We start from the raw sequence: 15053 nt of genomic DNA, 5'->3' as shown, positions 1-15053 counted from the left end.
TGGCACACAGTATACAATAAATGCCTGCTGACTACCTTTAAATACTGCCATTTAACAGAAGGAGGGTGAGCCATCCACACTCTGAAATGACCTGGGTCCACTAGGCCAATAGCTGAACCCTCATTAATCAGAAAATCCTCCCACAATGACCAAAAAATCAATAATATATTCACAAGACAGGCAAGGGCTCCATCAGGATCTCAATGTTTCCTTCCAGCCACTTGCTTACCATTTGCTGTTTCATCAAACCCAAATGGGAACTACAAAGGAGACATTTGTCCTCAATACTGCCAATTTTTCTTCTTATTCTAAGATCAGAACTAGAGTCCTTAAATTTTAGTCTGAAACTGACATGAAAATAGAATGTCTGAGGAACATAGATCAAAGAAAAATAAAATCATTTACCACAAGTTAAGCTGGAGAAAAATCTGTTATTATCTGCACTGAAAGATTAGGGAATAAGGTAACAGGAAATCTCTAAATTTTGATAAACAAAATTTGTCTCAGTCCCCCAGCCTCTCAATAACTAGATAACTAAATAGAACATTACACTAGATTAAACTTTTTTAAAAAGCTTATGATAAGACATTTATTTCTTTCAAATCTGACACAAGGTTTCTCACCTTGAAAGGACAATGAACAATTGACTGTTGATCCTTCCACATAATGTTCAGGCATTGGGGACCATAAAAATGTATAATAATCTCGAGCTGTACTCCAACCAACCTGAAAGAAAAGACTCAAAATGAATAGTTTGACCACAGATAAATGGTTCAAGATCACGATATGATATCTTACAACATGCCAAAACATACTATTTTATTGCATCCTAAAGCCAAAATATACACTTAATAATGTTGAGAAATTATATTTTAACAAGCATGTCAAAATTTTTATTATGAATTTTCATTAAGCTATTAACTAATGCTATGAAAAGATCCTATATAAATTGAATAGCAGATAGTTTCTAAATACACATTAAAACTATCCCTTGATAGTCCATGTCTCTCAAAAAAAAAAAAAGTACATGTAGAAAGAGAAAAGAAATGTGACAAACCAGACGGCAAAAATAAATAACATCTAAAAAAGTGCATGTGGATAGAGAAAAGAAATGACATGCCAGACAGCAAAGCAATGATCATCGAAACAATTTAGTATTGGTTAAAAAATAGAAAAGTCAATCAGTAGTAGGGATCAGGCACCCAATATAGTAAAGCAATCAAACACAGTACCATAATGTTTGATAAACCCAAAGACCAGCTATTGCAAAGTCTCACTATTAGACAAAAAGTGTTAGGAAAACTAGAAAGCAGTGTCGTAGAAATTATGTTCACTTCAACATCTTACACCATATTCAAAGACAAGTGCCCACATGGATATATACATGTTTTAGATATAAAAGGTCATAGCTAAACGAATTACAGAAGCAAGAAAGGAAATTACCTATGACAATCACAGATGGAGAAACAGTCCATGACTAAACAAGTTATCGATAGAGAATCTTACAACATATAATGGACAATCACAACTACATAAAATTTAAAAGTTTTAGTACAAACAAAATGAATGCTAGTAAAACTCAAAGGGAAAGGATAACCTGAGAAAAAAACCTTCACTGATAGTTTCTCAGATAAAGGTCTTATATCCAAGATATAAGAGTATACACAGATAGAAGGAGAGGAGACAAGAGCCATTCCTGAATAGATTAATGGTCAGACTACAAACAAGCAGGTTTCAAGCTATCTACAATCCCAAGAAAGAATGCTCCAAATCTCTACAACTTTGAGGTTCTGCTTCACACCCATTAGACTGACAAAGATGACAGCTGTTGGAGAACTACAAGAAAATAAAAAAAATAATGCACTCTTAGTGGTGTTGCTAATTTGTCCAGTCATTCTGGAACACAATTTGGAACTGTGCCTCTAGAAAGTTACTAAACTGTGCATGTCCTTCTGATCAAGGGATACCACTATGAGGTCTATGCCCCAGATATCAAAGAAAGAGAAAAAGAAGCTACATGTAAAAAGTATTTAGAGTAGCTCTTTTTGTTAAAGCAAAGAATTCATATAGGTTGAACAAATTATAGTACACAAATATAATGAAATATTGTTGTGCATTAAGAAATTATAGGAGGTAAAGTATTTGAGAAACCTGGGAAAAGTGATGTGAACTGATACAAAACAAAAACTTATTTATGTTATGATAAGAATATTGTAAAGATAAACAACTAAATAAACTGTTAGAACTTGAATCAATGCAATGGCATGTGACCCACTTCCTGATAGACAGGTCAGAATGAGTCATAGGTTTGAGAATATGGCAAATGCATAGATTTGTTTTGCTTGACTATCTATACTTATGTTCCAAAGATTACTGCTGTTTGTTTATTATTTGAGGGAGAGGGATTTGGTGGGAGAATAGGGCTAGCAACAATGCTGCCATAAAGTGCTGCCATAAAAGAACAAAAAGAGGATCACTAAAGCATTTTTTTAATTCACAAAGAAAAATTCAAAAGCAAACACAGACAAGCAGGGCGGCTGTGAAAGTGACACGCTAAATTTAGTATAAACTCCAAAAGAAAAACAAGCCATACGTAAAGATTCACAATTTTATGTATAACCAATCCTCATTTTCTGATCTACTAGGCAAGTGGGCATGCTCACCTTATCTGGTGTCTAAACAGGCAAGATGAACATGGAGGAGAGGAAAGGGAAAGACAGGACAGGGATGGACAGGGCGGAGGAGGGAAGAGGAAGGGAGGAAGAAAGGAAGAGCAAAAGAACGGGAAAGGAGGAGAGGAAAGCTCATCTCCTAGCTCCTTACTTGTCAGTAAGCTGGTAACATATTCAATATATGTTTTTATCCATGTCACAGTTTATCTTAATTATTAAAAACTGCAACACTACCAGGAAAAGATCTATCAATATCCAGAAAGAGAAATGAGGCCAAAAAACACACACTATGGAAAGGAAGAAGCTATGAGCATATGAGACGGCATATGACAGGAAAACCTGAAAACTGCATCATAACGCCTACTTGGAGTAGAAGAAAGGGCATAAGATTTCTTCACTTACACATGACTAAGCAAGCAACTAATAGAGAAGAGGAGGAGCTAGGAGAGGAGGGTTCCTACACCCACAAAAATTCCTGACTTAGACCTGAAAATCAGCATCCAATTATTACACATGGGCTGGGGTGGGAACTGATGGATGTGGCTGAAAACATACTTGGGGCCAACATCAACCCGAACCACAGCCCTTCAGAAAAACTCCCACCCTGCCTGTCACCAATTGTTTCCACAAACACACCCGCAGAAACAAAGTTACAGGAAAGGAAGCTGGCCACAGAAACAATTTTACAAGTGGGTGACTGACAATGTTACAAGGGGCATTTTAATTCCAATATTGGCCCTGAGCTCCAGTCCCCCATCTCCACCTATACACATCTAGATAGGCACCTCAAACGTGAATCATCTTCCACTGCCTCTTCCCAAAATCCGGCCCTCTTCCTCACTTCTATTAAGGCAACCACCACTTCTCCAGTCACCAGGGCTATGCCAGTCAACTTGACCTTTGTTTTGACACTGGACTCTGCATGGCTGACAACTCTGCATAGCTCTGCCTCACTCAAAGCCAATTCATCAATCAGAAGTCAAGACTTCACGCTCATGATGTCATTGGTCCTCTTCAAGAATACAGGACAGACACCAACACCACCAACACCTAGGTTCATCATAGTGAACATGGCCACTATGTGGAATTCGTTTTTCTGGACTATATTTACTTGTTACAAACCTTTTTCCTTTCTTTCTCTTGTTAATTGGAGGGTTGGGAGGGAGTTAGGAATAGTGATGCCCAAAAATAAAGCCTTGAAACCATTTTTTGAGAATTAAAAGGAAGCACAGAGAGGCAGGCAAAGTAGTTGTGCAAATAACATGTAATATGGACTGAAGATTCACCATCCACAGAGAATCCTCTTTTTGTGTTGTGCTGTGTATATGGAAATGCTCTGCAGGTAAATACAAGTTAGAAATCCCATTACCTAGAAGCCCCTAAGGAAAGTAGAACAGGACTGGTCACTGGTTAAATTAAGGCAAAGATTCTTGACCTTTTTCGAGGCTCTCTTTGGCATTGTGATGAAGCCTATGGACCTTTTTGTAAAATAACATTCTTATGCGCATAAAATAAAATATATAGGATCATAAAGACCACTACTATTGAACTGCAGTTATCGAAATATTCCAAAAGCAAGTTCACAAAGTGCCAACTCAGAACTATAGTGCCCAGGAAGGAAAGACCAGCTCCCAAGGCAGATCAGCAACTGTTCTGGAATTTTCAGTCTTACTAAGTTGCAAAGAGAAAACAAAGGCTCTAACTCCAGTAGAGGAATAATTGAAATAAACCTGGAATTACTTTATTCTTATCTGTCTTAAGCAAGAAATTACAGTTACGGAGAAGTAATGACGGGTTCTTTGATGAAAAGTTAAAATGGGTTCAATTTAATGATGGTTGTCTCAAGATAACCTTTAAACCATCATCCAACCACCTGCCTAAATCCTCTCTGGAAGCCTCACTCAAGTTCTTACCTTAAAAATGCCAACCCAATCTTTTGGGTGTGGATGGATATACTGGGTCAAAGTGTAATGACACTCCAGGTGGGCATTCGGAAGATAACTCTTGGCCACATTTTGAAAGATGACGTGTGCAAAGTTGGAAGTCTGGAGAGTACTTGACAACGGGACTTCTTGAAAGGATGTCATGTTTATCTGTAAGAAGTTGTTAAAAGAAATCTTAATAACTTGATTTTTGATTAAGTAAAAAAAAAAAACTGTAGAAAAAGCACATAAGCACCGAAAGTGAAAACATCACAGAATGTCAGTGTTAGAAAAGACTTCTAAATCCACACCTTACCTGAAAAAGATCCTCCACACAACATTTAACAAGAAAGTCATGAATGAATGACCAAAGAATGTATAAAAAAGCCAGGCCAAACACTGAGAATACAAAACAAAACAATATAATCCTTGCCCTCAAGGAGCTTATATTCTAAGAGGGGACTGACTACAACACATAAGAGGGAATGATGGCCACAAAGAGGTTTTTACACAAGGAAGTCAAGAAGAATGATGTTTAGAGCCCTAGAACCAGACCTTGGAAGAGGAACCAACTTTCATTCAATGCAGCCCATAACTGATTGTTAATAACGTTTTCCATAATCTCAAGGCCAAATCTACAATTCCTGCTCCCAAGGAGTTTATATCAAGTGACAGAATGTAGAGGCTATCAGCACAGTCTAGAGGACAGTTCTCAGTAAATTACCAGCCATGTGATAGTCGAAGCTTTCTTGGCCTCCATTCCTGCTCTGTAAAATCTGAGCTTTCACTCTGTTACTCTCATTCATACAGAAGTAAGCACAAAATAAATAAGTATTTTAGGGGCTTCCTGTAGATGGCAGTGACTAAACCGAGTCTTGTAGGAAACTATGGATTAGATGAAGCAGGGGAGAAGGGGGTGAACTTCAGGCTGGGGGATGGCCAGAGGAAATGCAAAGAGATGGAATGTCATAGGTGAGAAACAGGGGGAAAAGCCTATTTGGCTAGACCCCTGAGAGTAAGAAGTCAAATAACTAACAATAATGAGGCTAGAAAGGTTGGGGCCAAGTTAGGAAGTGCTGTAAAAGCCAATCAGGCTTGGAGTTTGACTAGGACAATGCCCTGGTCAGATGTGAAGGAAAATCACTGATAGCTCTGTAGAGGACAAAGTAGTGTGGAGAGATTAATCCCTTTTCTCCATCCATGGCAGTCCTTTAAATATATGTAACGATCGTGTGCCCCTAGAATCTTTCTTCCTCTAGGCTAAATATCACCACTTCCCCATGGATCTGGAGGCCCCTTCAGTCTCCTGGTGGCCCTCCTGCATACACTCTCTACTCTGGGTTCTTCTGTACTGAGATAACTAACAACTGTAAAAAAAAAAAAATGGACTAGGAGTACATTTGTTGAGAAAGAGTTGTCAGCACTACAGCTCAGAAAGTTGAACTGGGAACAAAGTTCAAACAAACTGAATAAACATAAATTCTAGCATAAGAACTCCCCAAAGTCTTGGTTCTCTGTGTCTGCTGCGACCTAAAAGCACCCAATCCCAGAGGCTCTGCCACTCTCTGGCTCCTGGCCCACAAACCAGGGGTGTGGTTCTCAGCCAGTGCAAGCAGGGTGGAGTGGAGGGCAGAGAGCTTCCACCTTAGCTTCAGTGGCCACAACTAATCATTGCCACTAATGTTTCTCCATTTGTTCCAGGACTTCTGTTACCTAGTCCATCCAGAACTGGGCTCTCATGACTTAAATAATGATTTTGTTTTGTTTTGTTCTTTGGACTTCAGCTGTGGTTTTTGTTATAGACAGCAAACTGCCATTTTCTTGGCAAAGTAAAGTGCCAGAGAGCTGCCTGAGGCCAGTGAGAGATGAAGACACTTGCCCTTCTTTTCACAGCCCAGATAAGCATGTGTGCATATGTCAGAGGCGGGTCTGAAATCCAGCTCTTCCAGCCAGAGGAGGTAGTGCCACGTCTCCAACAGATAATTATGTTAACTGTTATCAGCTCAGTTGGGCCTCCTCCTGCCCTTTCCTAACTGAATCTTACTTCCCAAGGGCTGGTCAAACAAACCCTTAAGGTAGTATCTATCAGTGCTAGCCCCTTTTCTCCACCCACCCTGCTTGTACTCAACAATCCCTCTAATCATTTCTACAGCCTAACCAAACTTAGAACCCCCACTCTTACTCTTCCCTTTCCAAGATTTCCTCTACACAAGTGCCAAGATAACCTAATATCAAGAATCTACCATGACTTTCCATTGTTTCTACATAAAATACTATAGGCTACCAGTCCACTTTTCCAGTATTATTTCCTATTGTCCCTTCCACAGATTCTACATTTAAACCACAAAGGCCTTATGGAAGCCACGGTCCATGTCTGACTTTCTCCTACACAGGGAACATACCCCTCCTCATCTGCACCTCTTAGAATCCATAGCTTCTTCAAGGCTTAGTCCTTGAGCCTCCTCCTAAGGGAAACAAATTCCCTAGTTGTTTTTCTCCTTCCTCAAATTACCAAGTGTGGATGTAACTGATTAATAATGATAGCTACCATTTATATTGAGCTTACTATGGGCCAGGCACTAGGTTTACAAATCTTATCTCATCTAATCCTCACAATAACCCTGGGAGGTAGGTCCTATTATTATTCCCACAGATAGGCAGAGAGGATGAAGTAATTTATGAGGGTCACATATTTTGGAAAAGGCTGGGGACTGTATCTGAACTCAGGTCTTTCCTGACTCCAAGCCCAGCACTCATATATCCACTGCTACCCAGGGCTGATGTTTACGTCTGATAAGGCTCCAGCAGAATGTAAGTTTCCTGAAGCCAGTGATGGTTCTGGGCTTTTTCTATGTACCTCAAGTGTCTATCACAAAGCACTGCCTGCATTAGCCTCTGGATGCATGAGTTAGGTCCTGGTCCCAGTAGATTTCTGCCCAATGGCAATGGACTCCCTATCTGCTTTTTTCAATCTCATCCTCTGACTTGGGACCATTCCTTCCTAACAAGAAAAGTGCTCCTACCAGATCCCTGTATTTAAGAGATCTGAAGGCTACCATACTTTGCTGCCCTGAGGTACAATCTATTAGTAAGACTCCTCTGGTCTAACCCTCTGAGTCTTGGCCTCTCAATGATCTGCCCCTTTCCAATAGCAGTCAAGACAGCTTGAGCAGAGTTCTTTCCTCATATATAGCAAAAATATGGAAACTCAAAAAGGGGACAGGTTTGTTTTTCACAACAAATCAAATGTAAATCATTAGAAAGACTACTGTCCAGCAAAATGTATGCTTGCTTGTTTATAATCTTAAAACCTTGTCTTGATTGCTCAGATCTCAAACAGAAATTGAATACAAGAGAAATGTCATTCACGAAATGTCAAGTACACAAAAATCAGTAACTAGTAAGAATTTACAGAATGCTCACTGGCTCAAGGAGTAGGTTTAAGCTGTTTTGGTTAACTCATGAATGGCAAATGAACTCTGCAAACAAGTGCAAAACTCAGTTTGTCACATTTTGTACTACTCATCTATGAGTGACAAATAACAATTTGGCTAATACAAATATGCTCAAAAAAAAAGCAATTTACGATGTTTATCACAGTAAGTCTCCCACCTTCAACAGCTCTAGTACTACATAACTAATACTCTTCATAATAATCCTCAGGTACTTTTCTAAAATCATTAAAGAAATAATCTCTAGCATTGTATTAATCTCATTTCTTTCACAAGTCAATGAAAGTCTGTGGGCTCAGGATTGCACTGAAACTAGCCTATAATTTACTAATTGCTGCCAGAGACTTTATTTAGAAAGATACCTGAAAATCAAAACCTTTCTATTCAGATGTCTCCTCACTTTTCTTTTATCTTCCCAACCTTTCAAATTAGCTACAGAAAAATAATTTAGATAACAAATACAGGTTCTGAATGGTTCAAATGGTTCAAAAGCCATTAAAACCAAAATCTTAAAGTAGTTACCAATTTCTATTTTAAAAAATTAACTTTTTAATAAAGATTACGGTTTGTACCATCCCTTTTGTACAATTCCAAAATATACCAAAGCACATTATTCTATAATCTTCTGTGTGTAACAGAACATTTCAGGAGAAAGAATTAAAGTTCAGCTTAATTATTTAAACAGAGGATCTCAAACATTAGATTGATACTGAACCCTTCCGGACTAAATATATTCCCAAACTGGTTACTCCAGCAACACTGCCCAAGGGCAATGCTTGCTCAAAGGGAATAGCAACCAGGAAGACCAACAAACACCCCTCCCACCTCCACCCCCACCCTTCCCTTTCTACTTCATCCAGCACTGCCCACCCGGGTGATCTTAAGGCTCTGGGAAGATGGAAAGTACTTCTCCATGAAATAGGTTAGAAAGATCTGTTTGAAATCAAAAGATCTTACTGTGTGCATTTGTGTAGCCTGAGCCAAGGAGTTAGTGGCTTGGCACAGTGGCTAATGAGGCCAAGGCCACAGATTTAATGGAATGGGTAGGGAGGTGGGGAAACACAACATCCTCCTTCCCAAACTCTAGTCAGTCAAATCTAGAGGTCCTTTTTTTTTTTCCTCAAACTTAATACTATACATATGATTTTACGGAATGCTGCTTCCCAAAGGTAATCTAAGTGAAACAGTACTTTTCCTCTAACTTTCAGACAAAAGGGCAAAGTAAGTCAACAAGCATCTATTAAGCACTTACCAAAGCACTAGGAATACAAAGATAAAACAAATATAATTTTAAAACATTAATTCATTACCCAACCCTAAGGAGTGTTATTTCATGGTCATTGTACATGTTTGAATATAAAAATCAAATTCAAAACAAAAATGTTTCTATGACAACGGCTACACTGGAGCGGTATTTCCAATTGGAATGACTAATCACATTTATAAATGTTCACAGTACTAATATGATTATTCTATAAATGGCAGCAGTCTTCTGAATTATTTAAAGCCTAACACAAGTAACTTGCAATACATATAGTATGAAACTATTTGGAGTTTATTAAAGCAGGGCTACCTCATGATTTTCTTCCCTTTCCTATTTTAACAAATTTCCTATCTTCAAACCATCAAAAATTCACAGCTGGATGAATTCACAAGGCTGAATTCCCTTCTATCAGTTCCCTCCAAATTCTGCTAACCTTGCTTTCACCTGCTCCCTCGAGGCCTCTGACTCTACATTTGTGAATAGTTTCCAACAGATTCAAATTCCCTCCTTTTCTGCCTTTTTTCCCCCAGAACCTGGTGGAGAGTTGCAGGAAACATACTACCTTCACTGTTTGGAAATAGCACCATTGAGAAGAAAGAGAAGCCGATCACACTTAACACCCTACACACAAGGAAGGGAAAGTAGGTACCGCAACCACTAGTTCCAGGCCTCAATCTCACTTTCTGCTGCCAAGTATCCAGGAACGGGAGGCCAGTTTAAAATGAGTGAAAACTGAGGAGTCAAAACCAGGAGTTAGTTACACACAAAGATCAATAGTATATACTATAACACACACACACAACTAGTCACTTCCACATTTCATGTTGCTTATCCAAAATCTCCAGTTAAGTCCTCGCTCAGTCAGCTAAACCCAATTTCTTAGGATCCTTACAGACTACCTAGGAACTCTACATTAGTAAGTCTTTGAACTAAATTCTTAATCTTAATTCTAAAGGTAATAATTGCATTGTGCATTTCTGTACACAGTCGTGAACACAGTGGGAGCTCAATAAGTATAATTATCTATACTTCTCCAGGCAAATTTCAGTCCCATGAGGACAAAGGATTGTTGGTTATCATGTTTTCTTCTAGAACGTTAACAATAGCCAATCTTTTTATATACGGTACATACGATCTCATTTCATCTTCACAAGAACCTCCTAAGGTCAGTGCTATTACTTTACAAAGGAAGACACTGAAGCTCAGAGAGCTTAACTAATGCCTTAGCTAAGTGCTAGCACAGCTAGCAATGCCTAAAGCAGGATGTGAAGTCTCCTTGCCTCCAAGTCCTGGGACCAAGCTGACAGTTATCAAGCTATACTGCACTATCCATTTCACTTTAGTGAACTGAACATATAACATAACAGGAGCAACCTTAGCCAATTTAAATAAGTATGAAACACTGAAAAGATTCATAAATTATGGCAGGTGTCATAAGCTTTTTTTCAATCATGTAATTTATCAGCTTCAAATATTAGCATATATAAAGATGATATAAAGAGGGAATGGACCTGCGATTTTATTATTGTAATAAAGAACTTCCTGGAAGAGCAAAACTCCCTCTATTATAGTAGGTAACACTTTCTCTTCAACTTCCATTATCAGAGAAGTGCCTCTGGGACTTGCCCAAGCTCACATGGCCAGTACTTGTGTGAGGCAGGAATTGAACTGAGATCTTTCTGGCCTCTGAATCCAGCTCTCAAAAAGTCAAGCAACTTATAAGCAAGTGAACAACTGAAAAAAATGAGCCAGTATATTAAATGTTATTGCTTTTAGTGAAAGTGATGTGAATGGAGAAATATGCTACAACGCTATATAATTTTTTTGGGCAAGGCAACTGGGGTTAAGTGACTTGCCCAGGGTCACACAGCTACAAAGTGTCAACTGTCTAGGATCACACTTGGCTCCAGGGCCAGTGATCTCCATCCATTTTTTAAAATTATGTACAACCTCATACTTCATTTTAATTGCATATTTCACCTACAGACGCCTGAAGCATTTTGAAAGCTTCAGATTATCCACCCTATAGCTCACTCCTGCATAAAAGCCTTCAAAGAGAGGCTACTAAGTATCTATCTGAATACCTGGAGAGTCCTTCAGCACTTGGAGAAGCAGCATCCTTTATTATTTTTTAAATATTTCAAAAATGTCACCCTCGAAGACTGTCTGCACTAGGGTCATCGAGGAGTCGATTACCTCTGTTAGGGAATTTGTATTTGTAGGTTGAATACAAGCAAGTGAAATGCACTGGCTTGCACAAAAGTCCAAAACTTCAAAGAGAGAGCACATTCAGTCTGCAAGGTCAGAATGTGAAAAGAACACTGGATTTTCTTCAACCTATAAATCTGAGCAAAAAGGGCAAACCACACATTCTGTTTATATGAACATTTAAAGCAGCTTAAGCATTCCACCACATTGTACAGTCTACATCGATGCTCCTTAGGAGTCAGGTAAAGGGAAGGCAGGGACAGGGCTAAGCCCTTTAAAGCCACTACCTCGTATTCTGGGAGGCTGGTGCTGTCATTACATCACTTTACATCAATGAGGAAACTGAGGCAAGCACAGGTGAAGGGACCTGCGCAGGGCTCCGAGCTAGGCCGGATTCGTCCTCGGGGCCTCCAGACTCCAAGTAGCAAAGGGAGCTCCAGGGTGCAGAGCCCCTCCCTACCCCGAAAGGCAGATGGCCACTCGCCTCTAGCTCCGGGTCAGAGCGTGGCCTGGGCCCGGGGGGAGAAAGTGCCACAAGTGCTCGGGGTAGAGGAGGGGGGTGTTAGGGAGTGTCGCAGGCCCCCCCTTAATTTGCCCTCCAGCCCAGTCTGACGTAGTGAGTCCGGCGCTGCCCGATGACCGCACCCCCCCCCCCCACCAGGGTCGCCTAGGTCAGCAAGCACCAAGCCTCCCAAATTGCCCGGGGGTTGGCGGGACAGTAGGGGCCCAGGGCGGAAGTGCGCGGGGTACCTGGAAAGGCCAGGAGAGCGAGCCCCTCCCCCTCCCGGCAGGCCCCGCCCCAGCCCCGCCCCCTCCGCCCAACACACAAACACCGGCTCCTGGACGCCCAGCGCTCCCCTCCCCCTCCCGACACCCCGGAGGTCCTGGGGGCCCGACCGCCCTCGACCGTAACCCCGAAAGTTTACTGAGGCCCCGCCCCTCGTTCTCCTGCCTCCGGAGCCAACTGACCAGCACTCACTGAGCACCTACGGTACAGGCGCAGAGGCTAGAGGCTCGCGGTGGGGGGGCAGTAGGGGCCCAGCCCCAACCCTCAGCCCTCTCCTCTTCCGGGAAGCTCATTTTACAAGCGGGGAAACTGAGGCAGCCAGTGCCCGCCCCAGCCCCGGGGCCCCTGCCGCCCCCCCCCAGCCCCTTCCCACTGTGAGCACGTCACAATCCCGGCCCGGCCTCCCGCCCGCCAGCCCCGGCTCCTCACCCGAGACGGCGCCGGCGAAGCCCCGCGAAGGCTGGGCAGCGTCAACAAGGCCTCCTGCCCAGAGTCGCCATCGGCTGCCAGGCGCCTTCCGCCTCAGACCGGCTGACTGACGGACGGATAGACCTACGGACCGAGTAGGAGGAAGCGGCGGAGGAGGAGGAGCGGAGGAGGGAGGGCTGGGGGGAGGGACGGAGGGAGGGGCGAGCCAGCCGCGGCCGTGCGCGTCACTTCCGTCCTTCCGGGAGGATCGCTTCCGCCGCGCGTGCAGCCTCATTCCGGGGCACCCGGCCGGAAGGGGCGCTCCGGGGGCGGGGCGCCCAGCCGGCGCAGGCGCGATGGCACCGGGCCTGAACTGTCACTCGCCTCAGCACAGGGCTGGAGTCCCGCCCCCTCGTGCTATCCCATCCCAGCCCTGGCCGCGACCCGGACGGCGAGATGGCTCTGTCAGTGCCTGGGTTTCCTCGCCTGTACTCGAATCCTGCCGCTCAGAGAGGGAAAGCCCCCTGAGGGCAGGCGGGGCTGCTTCGCTTGCGTCCCCAGGGCAGGCACACCGCGTACGGCTGGGTTTGCAGAGGTCTTCGCAAATGTCACCTGACACATCCTCGTAGCGGCCGGGGGAGACGGCGCTATTACCGCCCCCATTTTACAGATGAGTAAATTGACGCTCACACTGCTAGCGAGCTTCTACGCAGCATCTGAACTCAGGCCCCCCAGACTAAGCCCAGGCTTCCTGAAACATTCTATGGCTCGTGGGTGAAATGATTTGATTGCTCCGCTCCCCTACCCCCGAGAAATCCCCTTCGGTGTAGGTGGTCCAGGTGCCCCTCCCCCAGCGGAGGGTACGCCCCGAGAGGGAAGGGATTTTGCATCCCCGGGTGCCCCGCACAGAGCCTGGGCACAGCTGAGACGCTTAATAAGTAATGAATAGTTCTTTTCGCCTCGACTCGCTAACCTGCATGACCTTGGGCGAATCGTGCTTTCTCCGCTCTGCCTTCTTCACTGGTCACAGATGCCTCCGGGGAGCTCCGGGCCCCAAATGGCAGGACTTGTAGGCAGCTCATTCCATCTGCCTGCATGACGCGATAGCAGACTTTACTTTTATAATAAAGTTAATGATCTGTTACCCTTTGCTTTCTTGTACAGTAAATTTACTCTTCCTGCCTCTCCCATCCTGTGTTGTGTGTGTGCGTATAGACACACGTGCACACTTACATACATATAAATATATACATGTGATAGGATGAGGATAAAAGCAGCTTAGTACTTACACATAGATATTAGATACATAGTAATTACTGTAACTAGTTCTATATGTAGTAACTAACATTATTAGTAAGCACTACGCTGATTTTTTTTATCCCCATCTTGTGATCTTAACCTTTCAGAAAATGAAACCAGCTAATTACCTGAAGGGACTTTTCTTAGCATCATAAACAGTTTCTCCTTATGCTAATTAGCTTCCATTCTTAACTAAATGAAATCCAGGTGCCTACTCAACCCCACATATGCTAATGTGTTCCATTTTAAGGATAATGGCCTTTACCCAGCGTCAGTTTCCCCCCCACCCCCAGCAGGTATAGCAGAAGGTCAGCCAGCAAGATAAACTGAGTGTACAGCACAATGCAAGACGCTATAAGGAATTTTTTAAAAATACCACATGTCCAGGAGCTCCAGGAGCATCCAGTAGCAATGTGGAGATGACGTCTATGCATAAAATGTTAACTACCAATAAAAAGTTATCATGAGAGCTGACTTGCGTATAAAGCTTTATATTCTTCATCTCATTTGCTCCTCATAATGGCCCTGACATTATTTAGTACTCCCATTTTGCAGATAGATGGGAAAACTGAACTGGGTTGAAGTGACCTACCCATGACCACACGGCTACAAGTATCAGAAACAAGATTTGAGCTGCCCACTACACCATACTGCCCTTTAGTATAGTAGACATCTTGAGAGTTTGGAGAAAGGAGACATCACTGCAGAACAGAATGGTAGCGGGAGGCTTAATAGAAGAGGAGATAGTAAGTGCTTAATTAAACCGGTCCTCAAAGGCTGAGCTCGACTATGTGGGCTGACAGTCAGTGAAGCAACCCTTCCCTCCTCTGCTCAGCAATGCCAGGGGCTGCAGGGGCGGCAGAAACACCAGCTATGGTTTCTGCTTCAAGCTCTAGTTAGGAGGTGAACCTAACACACATAAAACAGTCATTACCAACCAACCCGGCCAACAACTAAGCTTAAGGTTCTGTAGCACACAACTCTGCTGTGGGAGAAGAGAGGAGAGATTAATGAGGACTATTGTCCTGACTTCATGGGAGA

At 42.7% G+C, this 15053-nt stretch overlaps 1 protein-coding gene across 2 annotated transcripts in view; it reads right to left on the bottom strand.

Annotated features, from left to right (window-relative positions):
- Window positions 1–12983, bottom strand: part of TAX1BP1 (Tax1 binding protein 1) — a 68817-nt gene extending 55834 nt beyond the window's left edge. For both annotated transcript variants that reach the window (XM_036758706.1, XM_036758707.1), the window contains exons 1-3: window positions 12735–12983; window positions 4586–4765; window positions 624–726 (exon numbers count right to left, since the gene is read on the bottom strand). In XM_036758706.1, the coding sequence (XP_036614601.1) occupies window positions 624–726; window positions 4586–4759 (277 nt within the window). In that variant the 5' untranslated portion in view covers window positions 4760–4765; window positions 12735–12983. The remainder of the gene's footprint in view (window positions 1–623; window positions 727–4585; window positions 4766–12734) is intronic.
- Window positions 12984–15053: the final 2070 nt, after the last annotated feature.

Source organism: Trichosurus vulpecula, chromosome 5 (assembly GCF_011100635.1).
Source record: "Trichosurus vulpecula isolate mTriVul1 chromosome 5, mTriVul1.pri, whole genome shotgun sequence".
NCBI lineage: Eukaryota > Metazoa > Chordata > Mammalia > Diprotodontia > Phalangeridae > Trichosurus > Trichosurus vulpecula.
Note: the sequence above shows the minus strand (reverse complement) of the source record. Positions and strands in the feature narration are given on the sequence as shown.